Source organism: Delphinapterus leucas, unplaced genomic scaffold (genome assembly GCF_059928025.1).
Source record: "Delphinapterus leucas isolate spDelLeu-1000000601 "Yukka" unplaced genomic scaffold, BTC_Dleu_Yukka2 spDelLeu_asBTCV2_sq25, whole genome shotgun sequence".
Taxonomy (NCBI): Eukaryota; Metazoa; Chordata; class Mammalia; order Artiodactyla; family Monodontidae; genus Delphinapterus; species Delphinapterus leucas.
In genome coordinates this window covers 7,136,981-7,155,027 of record NW_028322234.1, presented here as the reverse complement: position 1 = coordinate 7,155,027, position 18,047 = coordinate 7,136,981, and the positions used below count along the sequence as shown (strand labels likewise).

Genomic DNA, 18,047 nt, shown 5'->3' with positions numbered 1-18,047 from the left:
ATGTAGAGATTTTTTTCAGGCTTTTGCCCCACATATCTGAGATTTTTTTTCGGGGGGTGGGGTGGGTGCACACCACATGGCTTGCAGGATCTTAGTTCCCCGACCAGGGGTTGAACCCGGGTCCCAGAGGTGAAAGTGCGGAGTCCTAACCACCTGACTGCCAGGGAATAACGATGCCAGAGCTTTTAAAAAGTGGTTCAACTTCGTAAGATTTTTTTCTTTCATATAAACGACTTTTGTGTCAGGGCAGAAGGCTTTCGCATAAGGAAAAGCAAATTCAAATCCTAAGGTGTGGTTTTTTTCAGCCACCGGCTTGCTAACCCAAGTTGTGGGCAAGGCTGGAGGAAAACATGACCCCTTCTTATTAAGTGCTGTTGAGAATGAACTGGTACATCCGTGGAAGACATTTTGGCAGAGTTAACATCAAAAATTTGACCCAGCATTGCCAGACCCAGGACTTTACCCCACGTGGTGCAGATACAGGTAGAGGGATATTCACTGGCCATCACTACTCTTCTCAGACTTACTTAACTCCTCCCGGTGACGCAGTGACACACGTGGTCCCTGCCCTCTCAGACTCAGTCTGGTGGGGGACAGAAACCCAATGGTTTATAGCCTTCAGTGAGGCAGTGATGATCTGTGGAGAGTAGTCTAGGCACAGTGCTCAGCAAGTGCAAAGGCCCAGGAGGTGGGAAAGAAGCACCGGTGTCGGAACAGGCAAAGCAGCCAGCAAGAACCCAGGGCCTGTCTTTCCCATGAGAATGGCTAGCTGTGCCTGAGCCCTGCCTCGGGCACCTCTCCAAGAACAGGTGGGGTCTGAAGTGAGCTGGTTTTCTGGAAACCACCCAGGATCATCCTGCCAACTAGCCCCACCGCCACAGGTGGGGAAGGGGAGACTGTGCCCCTATCCAGGACCACCCTCCAGGACTGGTTGCTCTCCCCGCCCCCTCAACTACCTCTTTGTGCCTCAGCTTCTTCCCCATCAACGGCTCTCTGGAACACAAGGCAGGTCCTCGTTGACCTGCGTACCCACCACCTGCGAGTAGTGACTCCCTAAGGCCTGTCAACTGAGCAAATGGGGTCAGTGTCCAGACCTTCTGAAGAGGACACTCAAGGTTCAAACGGCCAGGGCTGCCCAGAGTGACACACCAAGGACAGATGTTCCCAACATCTGAGCTCTTAGCTGTGCCTCAGCCTCCTGGCTGAGGAGCTCAGGCCAGGGTGGGATTAGCTTCATGCCTGGAATTCCAGGAGACAGATGCCCACTGTGAAACCTTGACCTCCTTGGGCAGGATTAGGACAGCTTCATTCAAGGGGCCCCCAGCTGGCGAAGGGGAAACAAGCTAGCACAGCTGGCTCATGACCCTCTTGGACGCCCCCTTGTGCCTGCTGTGAGGATCCTGACCAGGGTTGTAGGCTGGGTGGGGAAGGCCACACACAGAATGAAACCAACCCCATCAACCTGATCTCCCCCAGGGTGCAGCTGTCACCTCACCACCACAGAAATGGGGGGCGGCGGGGGGAGGCACAGAGCTGAGAACTGTGTCTAACAAGGCAGGTAAGAAAGATCTGGGGGCCAAACCTGTGACCATACAGCATATCCCGAAGCTCACAGCACAGAGCTGCCTGCTGGCACTGAGAGAGCTGAGGGGGGCAGGGGCTGGCCATTCCTAGAGCTCCCCTTCTGGAGAATCCAATGTCAGGGTCCTACTCGAGGAGAGGACTCCTCCCAGAGCACTCACAGCTTGGCTGCACCCTTTTGAGTTCTGCAGGGTGTGCAAAGAAAACAACTGTATCTGAGCGCCCGGTTTTCCCAGCGAGTTTTATTTGGGCAGACCTGGGGACAGGGAGGTCCTGCATCTAAAAGAAGGTGTTGGGCCTCTTGGTGGTGAAGCGTGGCTTGTGCTGGCGACGGAGGACCCGGTGGGGCAGTGGGAATTTGATCTTGGAGTCCTGTAATAAGAAAAGGCAAGCAAGGGGGTTGTGGGGAGGCTCTTAACCTTGTCTCCCAGGGACCACTGAGGTGTGGCCACCCCCACTGGCCTCCTGCGTCAAACCCGGTGCTTTACTGCATCTCCCAAGTCTGGAGGAGCTGCCAGGCCAGCCCCCTCAGCCCAGCCTGCCCAGCAGGGCCCCGAGGGCACTCACGTGGAACTGCTTGACTGCTGGTCGGCGGCACTTGCTGGCTGCGATCTCCTCCACCTTCATGATCTGGATCGAGTGGGCCCGGGCACGGTGCCGGGCGCCCATGTCTCGGTCTACAAGGATCAGGAATGGGGGCACTTGGGGAACAAGCGGCCACAGCACCTGGTCCCGGCAGGTACTGGCTACCAAGTGTGTAGAACCTCCAAATTCACTTTGAGGGGCATGGCTGCAGGCCCCCAAAGGCGACAAGATCCACTTGCTGTTAGCACCTCTGTTTAAACTGCTGTTACAAGAAACAGCAGTTCTTGGGTTTAGGTGCTTGGGCTCTGGTCCTGGTAGGTGACCCATCCCGGGAGCACCTGGGGCTGCGAATGGCAGGTCCCAGCACTGGACAGGGGCTGGATTAGGTTCTGAGCAGCAGCTGCCTCTACACAAGGGGCTGACCTCAAACCTCAAGAAGGAGGTTCCAGATGCAGTTGGTGGTGGGCGACTGGACCAGCTCAGGAATGACTCGAGTACCCTCCCTCCAATCTCCTAAGTCCACTTGCTGCCAAGGTTCCAGAAAAAGGTGTGCTTGGGGCATCCTCTCCACTCCTCCTGCCCCCAAAGCAACACCTCCTGTGCCTCCCCTGTCACCATCCCTGGGACTCCCGCCTGCCCCCAAGGAAGCTCTTGCGTTTGTCCTGCCTCAGTCTGGCAGGAAGGATGCCAGACTGAGCCGCAAGTGCCTGCCCTGTGAGCCTAAAGGAGGGACCCGGTGGCTTACAGCACTGGGTGACAGCGCCGGCTGTGGTCAGGTCCCGGTACTCCCGGTACATGTTGTGGGTGCCACTGCGGGAGTCATAGCGCAGCCAGATGCCGAAGTTCTTCACCCGCAGGGGCGATTTTTCGAACACCTGCCAAAGAGAGGAGACCAGCTGAGGCGAGAGCAGCAAGTGAGCTTCAATCAGACCCCCTCCATCTCTGAACCTCTGCTCCCGCCCCGCCCTGCCGCTCCAAAGGACAGCCCAGCCCCCAGGCCTCTCTTGCCTGTTTCCCAGTCCCTGCACCTTCAGACATCTGAGGGGAAATGTGCTGTGCAAGGGGAATTCCCATGGCAACAGCAGGGGTGCAGAGCAGTCCAGGCCGAAATGCTTCCCCCATGGGGACTGACACAGCTCCAGACCACCCCTCAACACAACTCTCCTGGGACCATCTGGGCCAAAAACCATCTGCTGCCCAACGTAGCCTCACAGTGCAGAGTCCAGCATCTCCCCCACCACTTTACAGACGAGGCCCAGCCTCAACCAAGGGGTCCCAGCAGGGCTTCCCTGGGCCTTGGGCTTTCTCATTAGGAAAAGGGCACCGAGCCACCTATTCCATCCCAACCTAGGGCCTGAAGAGCACAAGGAAACAGGCCAGAGTTTGTAAAGTCTGCTAACTCTGTGGGGTGACAGATGCCCCATGGGAGGGTGTAAATCCTCTCCGGATCCCACCCAGCCTCAAACACCCCATACCTGTCCACAGTAGACAATTTCCCCTAAAGACTTCTTCATCTTCTTCAGCTGAGATACAAAGTACCAGAAGCGGGACTTGGCAACAACATGGTTAGGCGCAAAGATCCGCATGCGATAGAGGGGCGGCGTGCGACACTTGGGGGTCGGCAGGCAGCGCCCCACCACCTTGTATTCTCGAAGCTGAAAGAGAACGGGGGTGAGGTGGGGCCAGCACCCAAAGCCCAGAGGTAACTGTGGAGACTCACTCCGTTCCCCTTCCCAAGCCTGTTGACGACTGGATCAGGGGACGGAGAAGGGCAAGTCCCACCCCAGGGCCTCCGTGCGAAATCTGGCTGACTGTGGGTCATGCCACTGTCTGAACCTTCCACATAAAAGGGAGGGAGAGTGGGGAGGATTAACCAAGGTGCCTGTGTGCCCTTGGCCCTGGCTCAGGAAAGCTGGGTGAGCGTCGCAACCGCTCCCTTCCTCTCCCTTTCTATGGGCTGGCCTGGAACAGTCAAGCTGTCTCCTTCCTCCAGAGCATCTCTGCAGCTCACAGTAACTTGCCAAGATCCTCTTTCATTCCAGACCCCAGAGACAGTAACCAGCCTGGGATCTCACAGCCAACTCCAGGCAGAACCAGGACAAGAATCCAGTTCCCTGCCCAGCTCTGGGCTCCCTGCACTGCTGTCATGACTTGCAGCTGCCTCAGTTTTCCCAGCTGCTGTCCAAGGGGTTTGGACTCCCAAGTGTAAGCTCCCTGTTTACACAGATGCAAAAGGTGAAGATGTCTGCCAGGTCCAAATCCTGTGCTATACTAGAAAGGAACCATCTCCATAAGATGACCCGTCACCATTTTACTAATATCAATAGAAAATAACTCCAAACCTCACAAACTCGGTTCCTACTTCTGTCAACCTGACTCATCGGCCTCCCGGACCATCCATTCAGGAAGGGATACCGATGCGGTCGGTCCCTTTTCCAGTGTGGAAACTGGGGCTGGAAAGCTGAAAATGACCCACCCATACTGTTTCTCCCCAGGGCCTACTCTTCCATCTCTGTGCTATTAACACCCTCTGATTTTGCCCAGTACTCTCCACAGCGATAAGGCTAGCACTCTCCATGTCAGCTCGAACTTATAAACTTCCATTTCTCTCACAGCCATGCCAGGAGAAACAGAATTCTATTGCCCTCCCCCCCACCCCGCCCTCCCACCACCCTGTCCACTTTGCTGACGAGGAAACTGAGGCTCGGAAGCTCGATGAGGTCCCGCGGCGCGTGTTTCCACGCCGTGCAACTTGTCCCTTCCCCTGGAAAGGAGACTCGGCCTCCCCGGCCTCCGCGATCCCCGAGCCGGCCAGGGCCATGCACCGGCCTCCCCACGCGGCTCCCGCAGTGGCCGCCATGTTGGCTGCAAGTGGGGACGGCGGCGCGCGGGACCTAGCCGGAACAAGCACTTCCCGCGTGTCCCATGCCTCCTCCCGTGGCCCACGACTCGGTCCGCTTCGCGTTTCCCGACTCCCTGCCCCACCACGATTGTCTTACCGTGCCCGAGGCCTTCATAGCGCTCTATACACGCTCGCCGCCACCCTCGAAAAGGAAATGACCGGTCTCGCGCAGCCGCTCATCTCGACTTCGTGGCCGGAAGTCCCTCCCATTCGAGGCCGCGAACCCATTGGCTCGTCGGCCCCGAGCTCAATAAGATCTGCTTCTTCATTGGCTCCAGATCCACCAAACTCTCGCAGCCCGGCCTCCGTTTGCGGCGAGACTACAATTCCCAAGACCGGGGGAGATTAGCACTCCTGTTCAAACGCGACGTAAGGGAGCGTCGGCGCGCGCGCATGCCGGGCGTTGTAGATACGCCGGGAGGTCTCGGTGGCCAGTTCCGGGTTCCACTTACCCGGGATCCTTATGTAGGTAGAAGCGGACCTCGGGTGGTCCAGGGGCTATGATGAGGTCGCGGCGCTTCTTCTCACTTCGGGTCTCTTTTCTCCCGGAGGTGTGTTAACGGAGTTCTCGAGTTCTCTTCTGTTAAATGGGAATAATACTGGTGTTTTTCCTCCTAGAAATGTTACAATAATTAGATAAAATAGGGCTTCTCTGGTGGCGCAGTGTTTAAGAATCCACCTGCCAATGCAGGAGACACGGGTTCAAGCCCTGGTCCGGGAAGATCCCACATGCCGCGGAGCATCTAAGCCCGTGCACCACAACTACTGAGCCTGCGCTCTAGAGCCTGCGAGCCACGACTACTGAACCCGCGTGCCACAACTACTGAAGCCCGTGTACCTAGAGGCCGTGCTCCGCAACAAGAGACGCCACCGCAATTAGAAGCCTGCGCACCTCAATGAAGAGTAGCCCCTGCTCGGCACAACTAGAGAAAGCCCGCGCGCAGCAATGAAGATCCAACACAGCCAAAAATAAACTAAAAAAAAAAAAGAAAAATTAGATAAACTAAAAAAAAAGTAAAACGCCAGGGACAGAGCGATTAACAATCGCTAACTTTCATTAAGAGATGGAGTGGTAGTTATTATTATTATGGAGGGGTGTCTGATTTGTGTTTCATAGTAGCAGATATTCAGACCCCATCTGCTTGCTTCCAGTACACATCCTGGGGCAGCGGGGGACGGGGGGGGGGGTGGGGCGGGGCGGGGGGAGGCGCTAGAACTGATCAAGGTGCAGCCCCACCTTTGAGGGGCTCCGGGCTTAGCAATTTGTTGGGGCAAAAAGAGGCTGTCCTGGAGGGGAAACGGAGAATGGAAAAGGAAAGAACTCACGATGTCAGGCTGTGAAGAAAAGCAAAGAGGAAAGAGGGTAAATTGGAGGGTTTATCTTAGGAGGGAGGGCTCTTGGAGGAGGTGACAAATGAGCCCAATTAGAATTTTTTTTATTAAGTAAAAAATTAATAATGGCTTAATTAAGATATAGTTCACATGCCATACAATTAACACATTTAAATTGTACAATTCAATGGTTTTTTAAATTGCATTTACAGATATATATATGTGTGTGTATGTATATATATATATATATATACATACACACACGCACACAGTTGTGCAACATCACCGTAAAATTTAGAACATTTCCATAATCCCCCAAAGAAGCCCCTTACCCTTAGCAGTCACTTTCCATTCTCTCCCCCTTCCCCATCCCAGGGGTACTAAGAATCTACTTTCTACCTCTATGGATTTCCCTATTCTAGACATTTTACATAATTGGAATCATACAAAGTGAGATCTTTTGTGATTGGCTTCTTTCACTTAGCATATATTTTCAAGGTTCATTCACATTATACCATGGATCAGTACTTCATTTCTTTTTATGGCTGAATAATATTCTATTGTGTAGATATATTTTGTTCATCCATTCTTCAGTTGATGGACATTTTCGTGGTTTCCACTTTTTGGCTATTGTAAATAATGACAGTTGCGTGCAAATCTTTGTGTCAATGTATGTTTTAATTTCTCTTGGGTATTGCTAGAGGTGGAATTGCTGGGTCACATGGTAATTCTATGTTTAACTGCCAGAGTATTTTATAAAATTCCTGCATCATTTTACATTCCCATCAGTAATATGTGAGGGCTCCAAGTCCACTTCCTCACTGACGCTTTTAATTATTTGTCTTTTGTTATAACCATCCTAGTGGGTGTGAAGTGGTATCTCATTGTATTTTTTATTTGCTTTTCCCTGATGACTAATGATATTGGGCATCTTTTCCTGTGCTTATTGGCCATATGTATATCTTCTTCGGAGAAATGTCTATTCAAATTCTTTGCTCATTTTTAAATTGAGTGGTTTTTTAAAAAAATAATTGAGTTGTAAGGGTTCTTCATATATTCTAGAGATTCATAGTTTCTTATCAGATATATGATTTGCAAATTTTTTTCATTCTGTGGGTTAACGTTTCACTGTCTTGATGGAGTCCTTTGAAGCATAAAAGTTTTTAATTTTGAAGTCCAACTTATCTATTTTTTCTTTTGCTGCTTGTGCTTGTGGTGTTATGGCTAAGAAACTACTGCCTAATACAGAGTTATGTTTATGTCTATGTTTTCTTCTAATACTTTTATAATTTTAGCTCTTATATTTAGGCTTTTGATCCATTTTGAGTTAATTTTATGTGTGATATGAAACAACGGTCCAACTTCCTTCTTTCACATGAGGATATTCAGTTGTTCCAGCACCATTTGTTGAAAAGATTATTCTTTCCCCTTTGAATTGTCTTGTCAAAGATAAATGTGTTTATTTCTGGATTCTTAATTTTATTCCATTGATCTATATATCCACCTTTATGCCGGTACCACATTGTTTTGATTGCTGTAGCTTTGTAGTAAGTTTTGAATTGGGAAGTGTGAATTCTACAGTTTTGATCTTGTTTTTCAAGATCAAAAAAGCTATTTGGGGTCCCTTAGATTTTCATATGAAGTTTAGGATTAACTTATCAATTTCTGCAAAGAAGCCAGCTGGGATTTTGACAGGGATTGTTTTGAATCTGTAGATCAATTGGGGGAGTGTTGTCACCTTAACAACAGTACATCTGCCATTTTACTTTTTGTTTTTCTGTGTCCTACGTCTTTTTTGTCTTTCCTCTATTCTTCCTTTACTGCTTTCCTTCTTTTTTTCCCCAGTTTTATTGAGATATAGTTGACACATAACACTGTATTAGTTCCAGGTGCACAATATAAGGATTTGATATACGTATATATTGTGAAATTATCACTACAATAAGTTTCGTTAACACATCCATTACCTGACATAGTTACAGTTTTTTTCCCTTGTGTTGAGAACTTTTAAGATCTATTCTTTCAGCAAATTTCAAATATACAATACAGTACTGTTAACTATAGTCATCATGCTGTACATTACATCCCCAGAACTTATTTATCTTGTCCCTGGAAGTTTGTACCTTTTGACTCCCTTCACCCATCTCCCCTACCCCACCCCCACCTCTGGCAACCACCAATCTGTTCTGTTTCTATGAGTTCATTTTTTTTAGATTCCACATATAAATGGAACTTATGTGTGGTATCTACATGTAAGTGGGGATCATACAGTATTTGTTTTTCTCTGTGTGACTTATTTCACTAAGCATAATACCCTCAAGGTCCATCCATGTTGTTGGAAATAGCAGGATTTCCTTCTTTTCAATGGCTAATAGTCCCTTGTATACATATTCCACATTTTGTTTATACAGTCATCTGTTGATGAACACATAGGTTGCTTCCATGTCCTAGCTATTGTAAATAATGCTGCAATGAAATGGGAGTGCAAATATCTTTTTGAGTGAGTGTTATTGTTTTCCGTCAGTTAAATATACAGAGGTGGAATTGCTGGATCATATGGTAGTTCTAATTTTAATTTTTTTAAGGAACCTACATACTGTTTTCCATAGTGACTTCATCAATTACATTTCTACCAACAGTGAAAGAGGGTTCCTTTTTCTCCATATTCTCACCTCCAATTGTTATCTCTTGTCTTTTTTTTTTTTTTTTTGGGCGCACAGCAGGCATGTGCTATCTTAGTTCCCTGACCATGGATCGAACCCACACCCCCTGCAGTGGAAGCACGGAGTTTTAACCGCTAGACTGCCAGAGAAGTCCCACTCTTGTCTTTTTGATGCTAGCCATTTTAACAGGTGTGAAGTGGTATTTCACTTTTTAAAAATAATTAATTAATTAATTTGGCTGCGTTGGGTCTTCGTTGCTAAGCGTGGGCTTTCTCTAGTTGCGGTGAGCGGGGGCTACTCTTCGTTGAGGTGAGTGGGCTTCTCATTGCGGTGGCTTCTCTTGTTGTGGAGCATGGGCTCTAGGTGCGTGGACTTCAGTAGTTGTGGCACACGGGCTCAGTAGTTGTGGCTTGCGGGTTCTAGAGCGCAGGCTCAGTAGTTGTGGCGCACAGGCTTAGTTGCTCCGCGCATGTGGGATCTTCCAGGAGCAGAGCTCGAACCCGTGTCCCCTGCATTGGCAGGTGGATTCTTAACCACTGTGCCACCAGGGAAGCTCTAGCTTGCCTCTTTATTGGCTTTTGAGCAGCGAGCAGCCAGACTGCAATTTCAGTAACATTACTACCTGGTGTCATTTCCTGACTTCAATACAGCTTTGTTCCTCTCATCTCCTTTGTGCTATTATTGACAAATATATTACATTTCTACATGTTATAGGCCCACAAATAAAATTAATACATATTTTTATACACCCGCTTTTTAAAATCAGATGAGACAAAAGGAGAAGAAATATGCATGTATGCTGTTCTTTATAATTACAGAATTACCTTTATCTGTGGTCTTTAATTTTTTTGTATGCATTCCAGTTAATGCTTTTCTTTCCCCCCCCCCTGCATTTTGGGGTCTTTCTGTGCTGAAGAAGTCGTGAGCCCAACATGGGAAGGAGATTAGTTAGTCCATGTCTTCCAGATGGACACTTAGGTTGTGAAAACTGGGAAGCTTGGCCGGAGAACATGATGCAGGAAGGTCGGTCAGGGCATCAGGCCTACACCCTCCTGGCTCTGGCCCCTTGCTTGGGCCGTCCGACAGGCGAGAGGCGACTCCACCCGAACAGCGCTGCCGCAAGTGTACACCAGGTGGCAGCAGAGCCTTTGCCCGTCTTTGCCGGGTCGAGGCCCATAGCCGGGGATATCTGTGTGGGATAGGCACAGGTTCGAATCCCACCGAATGTGCCCTGGTGCATCACTGCTCTGGGCCTCAGTTTCCCTATCCGTAATGTGAGGTTAATAATAGTCCCTAGCTCTTAGGATTGTTAGGAGGTTTAAATGGCATATAATTGTTTGGACTGGGGTGGCAGGGGCTCTGCCTTTGCTGGCTGTGCCCTTCCCACTGTGCCTGAACTCTAGGCCTCGGTTTCCCCAGGCTGTGGGGAGGGAACAGGCAGTGGAAAGAGGTCCTGGAGCCTGGGGCACAAATCAAGTCCTGGGAGGGCAGGAGAGGGTCCAGAGAAAGGGAAGTAAGAAGGACAGGGGAGGAGAAGGGAAAGGGGAGGAGGATGAAGTAGAGAGGTAGGGTCACAGCAGAGCCCTGGCCTTGGGACCTGGCGCTTCTATCTCCAAAGCCTGGGTCAGGGTGACCCCTGCAACTAGGAGGAGGAACGAACGTGTGGGGTGTGTGTGTGTGTTCTGCCTAAAAAGCTTTTTCTTTTTTTTTGGCATTTTGGTCCTGCCTGGCAAGTTTTGCCATGGTCTCCGCCTCGCCCCTGACCCACCCTTTTGCGCCTGCGCACCCCTCCCGGCTCCGCCACCTCGCGCCATGCCGGAACCCGAGCCGGATAAGCTGGTGCTGGACCGGGGATCTCAAGCCAGGCGTCCCTCCGTTTCTGTCATCACCATTCAATTAGGTGCAGCCAGGTTCCTGGTTCGAGAGGCGGCCCCTGAGCACCTGGGAACAGTTTGTTAATCCAGGCTTCTGGGGTGCACCGCGGCTTGCATCACCAAGTAGCCCCTCCTATCTTGACTGTCACCTTCGGAGCTCCCCTATCTTGCCCACCCCCTTCTCCATCTCGGCTACTGGCACCTCCATCCTTCCAGTGCCCGGCTGGCAGGAGTTCTGCTCCTTTCTTTTTGTCCCCAAAACGTCCCCAAGACATCCACTCCCTTGTACCCCAGGTGCCACCCCATCCTGGCCCTAGCCTTCTGCCGCCTCCTCTCTGTCCCCAATTGTCCCTGCTCCCAACTTCCTAAGGCTCCTCCGCCAAATTCATTCATTCATTCATTTATTCATTCATCAGTGCTTACTGTGTATCGGGAGCTGGGACACAGCCCTGACAAGGTTAACCAAAAACTCCAGCCCTGGGGGAGCTGACATACTAATGGGGGAAATGGACAAAAACAAGATAAATAAAAAAAATGCATGCCACAGCAGAGCGTGGTGTGTGCTAGGGAGAAAAATTAAGTGAGGAAGGTGAGAGCTTCCCTGTGGGCTCCTTGCAGCTATCACCCCCCAAACCACGCCCAGGGACCAAACCCCCATTTCCCTTTCTCAGCCTAATTTGGAGTGGGGGAGTCCTAGGGCGTTGTGAGGTGGGGAAGCAAAGCAAGCTGGAGGCTCCACTTCCCCCAGCTTCAATTTTCCCATCTGTAAATGGGAATCACAGTGCACACCTCTGAGGTTGTTTTGAGGATTAAATGAATTATTATGTGTCAAAAGCCTCAGTGGGGGGCTTCCCTAGTGGCACAGTGGTTAAGAATCTGCTTGCCAATGCAGGGGACGTGGGTTCAATCCCTGGTCCGGGAAGATCCCACATGCTTGGAGCAAGTGAGCCTGTGCACCACAACTACTGAAGCCCGCACGCGACAACTACTGAAGCACGCGCGCCTAGAGCCCGTGCTCCGCAACAAGAGAAGCCACCACAATGAGAAGCCCGCGCACCATGGGAACAAGTTGTTTATGTTTCCCTGCAAAGAGAGTCTTCACCAATACGAGGAAATCTTCATTGTCTCTTCTCTTTCTATACAAACTGAAGCTTCCTGCCCAGACTTCCTGCGCCTTGCTTTTTCCCTCACAGAATATCTGGGAGGTCTTCCCACACTGTCAGCATTGGGGCTACCTTATTCTTTTGTATATCTGCATAATATTCCATGCTGAGAATGGCCATACTCTATTCAGTGAATCCCCTGTGGCTGGACATCTAGGTTGTTTCCAACTGATTGCTGTTATAAGAGTGCTTTGATGAATAAATAACACTGCATAGGTATCATTCCTGGAAGGCTTATTTGCTAGAAGGAGACTTGCTGAGTTTCAGGGTGATTTCTTCAGCTTCGTCTGGTCCCTTCCATTGGGCTGGGTCATTTCCACTTTTTTTTTTTGGCTGTGCTACACGGCTTGTAGGATCTTAGTTCCCCAACCAGTGATCAAGCCCACAGCAGTGGAAACGAGGAGTCCTAACCTCTGGACCACCAGGGAATTCCCTCATTTCCACTCTTGACAGAGCAAACGAGAATTTGTTCCTGCAGACCCTCAAGAATACACCAAGTTCTCACACTTTTCATCTGTGATGGTCTGACAGGTGGGAAACGGCCCTTTGGTATTCCTTCCTCCCTACCACCCATCTTTTCGGCTTGACTGAAGTATAATTGGAGTCCACAAAATTGCACTTATTTAAAATGCACATTTTACATAGTTTTGACAAGTGTGTAAATCTATGAAATCATGACTTCGATCAAGATCATGAACACCGGGCTTCCCAGGTGGTGCAGTGGTTGAGAATCGGCCTGCCAATGCAGGGTACACGGGTTCGAGCCCTGGTCCAGGAAGATCCCACATGTGCGGAACAACTAAGCCCGTGCACCACAACTACTGAGCCTGTGCTCTAGAGCCTGCAAGCCACAACTACTGAACCCACATGCCACAACTACTGAAGCCCGCGCACCTAGAGCCCGTGCTCCACAACGAGAAGCCACTGCAATGAGAAGCCCGCACACTGCAACGAAGAGTAGCCCCCGCTCGCTGCAACTAGAGAAAGCCCGCATGCAGCAACGAAGACCCAACAACGAAGACCCAATGCAGCCAAAAATAAATAAATTTATTTAAAAAAAATCATGAACGCCATCCCCCACAGTGTCTTGCACCCCTTTGCTGTGCTTTTTCTCCACTTTCATCCCCAGACAACCCTGATCTGCTTTCTGTCACTAAGATGAGTTTGCACGGTCCAGAATTTTATATGGAAGCTTCGTGCTTGTCTTCTCTCACACAGCATCATGATTCAGAGATTGTTCCATGTCGTTGTTTCTATCAATAGTTCATTCCCTTTTATCGCTGAGTTGTATTGCACTGGATGGCTGGACCACAGCTTGTTCATTCATTCACGTGCTGATGAACTTTTAGGTTGATTTCCGTTTAAGACTATTACAAATAAAGCTTCGATGCATGGTGGAATACAAGGCCTTGCGTGGACATCCATTTTATTTTCTCTAAATACCTAGGAGTGGAATGGCTGGGTCAGAGTGTAATTCTATGTTCAGCTTTAAGAAACCGCCAAACTCTTTTCCATAGTGGCTGCATCATTTTGCGTTCCCACCAGCAATGCATTGTCAACACTTGTTATTGTCGGTCTTTTAAAATTTTTCCCATTCTAGTGGGTGTGAGGTGGTATCTTCATGTGGTTTTGACTTGCGTTTCCCTGATGGCTAGCAATGTTGAGCATCTTTTCATGTGCTTGTTGGCCATTCATACGTCCTCTTTGGTGAAGTGTCTGTTCAAATCTGTTGCCCAATTTCTTATTGAGTTGTTTGTCTTTTATTATTGAGTTGTTAGAGTTATTGATATATTCTGGATACAGGTATTTTGTTTATTTAATGTATGCATTGCAAATATTTTCTCCTGATCTATGTCTTGCCTTTCTGTTTTCTCAGTGGTGTCTTTTAAAAAGATTTTTTTTTCTTTTTAAGATTTTTTTTTTGATGTGGACCATTTTTAAAGTCTTTATTAAATTTGTTACAATATTGTTTCTGTTTTATGTTTTGGTGTTTTGGCCATGAGGCGTGTGGGATCTTAGCTCCCTGACCAGGGATTGAACCCACACCCCCTGCATTGGAAGGTGAAGTCTTAACCACTGGACCACCAGGGAAGTCCCTCTGTGTGTCTTTTGAAGAGCAAAATGATGAATTCTAACTTATCAATGTTTTCTAGCTGAGACAACTTTGCCTACCACGGTTTGCAAAAATTTTTCTTCTATGTTTTTTTCTAGATGTCTTATACCTTTAGGTTATACATTCAGGTCTGTGATCCATTTTGAGTTAACTTTATGTATGGTGTGAGGTAAGCGTTGATGTTAATTGTTTCCCATATGATGTCTAGTTGTTCCAGTACTGTTTGTTGAAAAAACTTTCCTTTCCTCCATTTAGTTGCCTTAGTATCTGTGTCAACAATCAACTGGTTATATTTATATGAGTCCATTAGTGTAATCTGTTCTGTTTTATTGATCTACCTCTCTATCTTTTCACCAATACCAAATTGTCTTGATTACTCTAGCTCTATAATAAGCCTAGAAGTCAGGCAGAATAAGTCCTCTGATTTTATCTTCTTTTTAAAAGTCACTTTGGCCCTTTGCAATTCTATATGAATTTTAAAGTCAGTGCCAGTTTCTATAAAAAAAAAATTCTGCTGAATTTAGATTGGAATTACATTGACTCTGTAGACCATTTTGGGGACAATTGATGTTTTAATAACATTGAGTCTTCCAACCCATGAACATGGTATTTCTTTCCATTTATTTATGTATTCATGAATTTCTCTCAGCAATATCTGTAGCTTTTAGTATAACAATCTTAGACTTCTTTTGTTAGATTTATTCCTAGGTATTTTATCTTTTTGGTGTTACTGCAGATGGCATTTAAGATTGTTTTCATTTTCAGTTGTTTCCTGCTAGTATATAAAAATTCAACTGAACTTTACACATTAATTTTTTAACTTGTGAACTTGCTAACTTCATTTATTAGTTCTAGTAGTTGTCATAGATTCCCTTGGATTTTTATATAAACAATCATATTATCTGCAAACAGGGACAAATTTACCTCCTCCTTTCCAACCTTTAAACATTTTATTTATTTTTCTTGCCTCATTGCAATGGTTATGACCTCCAGAACAATGTTGAATAGAAGAGGTGAGAATGGACATCCTTGTCTTTTTCCCAATCTCAGGAGGACACAATTCAGTCTTTTACATTAAGTATAATATTACCTGTAGATTTCTTTGGTAGGTATTCCTTATCAGATCGAGGAAGTTCCCATTTGCACATGGTTTGCTAAGACTTTTTATCATGAATAGGTGTTGAATTTTATCATTTCCTGCATCCATTAAAAAAATCATATAGTTTCACTATACAGTTGATCCTTGAACAACGTGGGGGGTTAGGGGTGCTGACCCCATGCATTCAAAAATCCATGCATAACTTTATATTCAGCCCTCCATATCTGAGGGCCCACTGATTTAACCAACTGCAGAATGTGTAGTACTGTAGTACATATTTATTGAAAAAAATCTGTGTATAAGTGGACCCTCACAGTGCAACCCCATGTTATTCAAGGGTCAATCCTGCTTTTAATTTGCATTTCTCTTGTTATGAGTGAGGCTGAGCATCTTTTTCTGGGTTTAACAGCCATTTGTATTTCATTTTCTGTGATTTCTGGATTCATATCCTGCTAAGTCATTGGCATTTTCTTATTGTCTTCTAGGAGTTGCTTATATTATGAAGATATTTTATCCATGACATGAGCTTACCTTTGTTTCCAGTTCCATTTGTTTATCCTTTGTATTTATGGCTTTTTGCCTCGAGAAAATTTGGGATATTTGCATCACTGAAGTTTCCAATTTATTCTTTTTTTAAAATTTTATTTATTTATTTATTTATTTTTGGCTGTGTTGGGTCTTCGTTTCTGTGCGAGGGCTTTCTCTAGTTGCGGCAAGCGGGGTCCACTCTTCATCGCAGTGTGTGGGCCTCTCACTATCGCGGCCTCTTTTGTTGCAGAGCACAGGCTCCAGACGCGCAGGCTCAGTAGTTGTGGCTCACGGGCCTAGTTGCTCCGCGGCATGTGGGATCTTCCCAGACCAGGGCTCGAACCCGTGTCCTCTGCATTGGCAGGCAGATTCTCAACCACTGCGCCACCAGGGAAGCCCTCCAGTTTATTCTTGGGCAAATTCTGGGCTCTGCTTCCTGGAATCTCCTCATGGAGATGTCACATGCTCCTATCTGGGACTGGTGGTGCCACCTTTGTCCTGACTCTGTTCCCTTCCTGCTCATTCTCAACATACCACAGTGACCATAGAGTTGTCAGGGGCCTAGAGACTCACTGTCCTTCCTGGAGGGCAGGAACCTCCCTCTCAGGGCCAGGGATGGGAGTACACGTTTGCATTCTTCTCTGCTGAAGCCACCCAGGAAATGAAAGAAAAATACTATGGCTAAGCTCCCATGCAGCACTTCCTGCCACAAGCCTGCTCTGGCTCCCACTGTGCTGAGGACACACCTCATACCTCTTCCCTTCACCCACAAGGCCCCACTGATGCCTCCAAACGTCTCAGCACACCTTTTCCCTGCCACCCTGTCCTTCTCAGGAACACTGTGACCTTGCCCAGCTTCTCAGCCTTTGCCTGGGCTGTTCCTCTGCCAGAACTCCCCACGCCTCCAGATCACTCTCTGGTTAATTCTACTTGTCCTTGGATTTCAGTATCAAAGTCACTTCCTCCACGCGTCCCTCCCAGACTCAGCGTTTCTCCTAGCAGCCTGGCACTGAGGGCCACTGAAACACTGATTCGATAATAGTTTATTTATTGTCATCTCCCCCACTAGACTGTTGGCTCCACCAGGCAGAGACTGGGTCTGCTATGTCCCCTGCTGTGTCCCCAATGCCCTGCACACAGGAAGTGCCCAAGAAGTGTCTGTGGGTGACTGAATTAAAGTCAACAAAATCGTACCAAAGCCATTTTTGTGCCAGGGCTTGTGACGGGATTACAGAGATGCAAGTGTCCTCTTAAATCTATCCCCAAAGCTCTACCTTCTGGGGTTTGTATCCTACTAAGGACACTGGCCCGGGTCTGACCTGGACACTGCCCCACTCCTCCACTCATGACAGCCTCAGGGGTGTTAAAAAGCATCCATCAGACTCCGCTGTGATCTGACCCCAGCTGACTGCCCTGCCATCCCCCTCCCTCCTCACTGCACCCAGCCACGCCCTTGGGGCCATAAACAGCTTGACTCACTCCCACCTCTGGGCCTTTGCGCTTGTAGTGTTCTCGGCCAGGAGCCGTCTTCATCGCGCTTTAGATTCCTGCTTGATCCATCCTGGCCTCTACACAGAGCCTCCGACCCTGCACCGGAGCCCCAGCCTGTGCCTGTCCTGTCGCCTTGGTTTTCTTTGTTATCCATAATGATTAATTGCCTCCCTGCCAGACCAGACAGTGAAGTGAGCCTGAGGGCAGGTCCGGGTCTGTCTGGTTTTCACAGTTTCTAGGGCTGGGCTTAGGGCACAGAGCACAATAGTGGGCTATTATCCCTCCCAGGGTCTCATGGGAGAAATACCTTGAAGGAGAACTTGACTTTTGTCTGGGGCAACTTCCCTGCCTCCTTCCTGGGCAGATCCAGCCCAGTTCCCTTCCTTAGGTGCGAAATTAGTTAATCTAGGTGCCCAACCCACACATGCCACAGATGGGTAAACTGAGGCTGGAGAAGCGAGGGTGTTGCCAGGGCCCCCACAGAGAGTAAGTCCTGGAGCCTGCTGAGGTCCCCCTGTGTGACCTGGGCCCTTCTCTGTGCTGTCACCCCTTCCCTTAGGTCTGGGGTCTCCAGCAGCCTGTCTGAGCAGGACTGCGGCTGCAGAGGTTTCCGGAACTTTCTGCCCCTCCCCGCACCCCCCCACCCCGTCGCCCACATGGCCATGACTTTCGGTAAGTGACAGCAGCTCAGGAAGCTGAGGGGCCCACACAGGAAG

At 48.5% G+C, this 18,047-nt stretch overlaps 1 protein-coding gene and 1 non-coding gene across 4 annotated transcripts; both read right to left on the bottom strand.

The window, feature by feature from the left end:
* Positions 1–1,803: 1,803 nt before the first annotated feature.
* On the bottom strand, positions 1,804–5,311 carry RPL18A (ribosomal protein L18a). 3 transcript variants are annotated; one of them, XM_089905276.1, is made up of 5 exons: positions 5,242–5,311; positions 3,642–3,814; positions 2,912–3,041; positions 2,149–2,258; positions 1,804–1,953 (listed from the first exon to the last, which is right to left on the bottom strand). In XM_089905276.1, exons 1-5 carry the CDS (start codon positions 5,294–5,296, stop codon positions 1,861–1,863), a joined length of 561 nt encoding a protein of 186 aa, XP_089761402.1. In that variant the 5' UTR covers positions 5,297–5,311; the 3' UTR covers positions 1,804–1,860. The 3 variants fall into 3 exon arrangements, with proteins under 3 accessions (XP_089761402.1, XP_022414135.1, XP_089761400.1); XM_022558427.3 differs by having other exon boundaries at positions 3,642–3,821; positions 5,166–5,280; XM_089905274.1 differs by lacking the exon at positions 5,242–5,311 and adding an exon at positions 4,509–4,562 and having other exon boundaries at positions 3,642–3,821.
* On the bottom strand, positions 2,335–2,467 carry LOC115803119 (small nucleolar RNA SNORA68). Its single transcript, XR_004023778.1, has one exon. It is a non-coding gene; the product is annotated as a small nucleolar RNA SNORA68 (small nucleolar RNA).
* Positions 5,312–18,047: the final 12,736 nt, after the last annotated feature.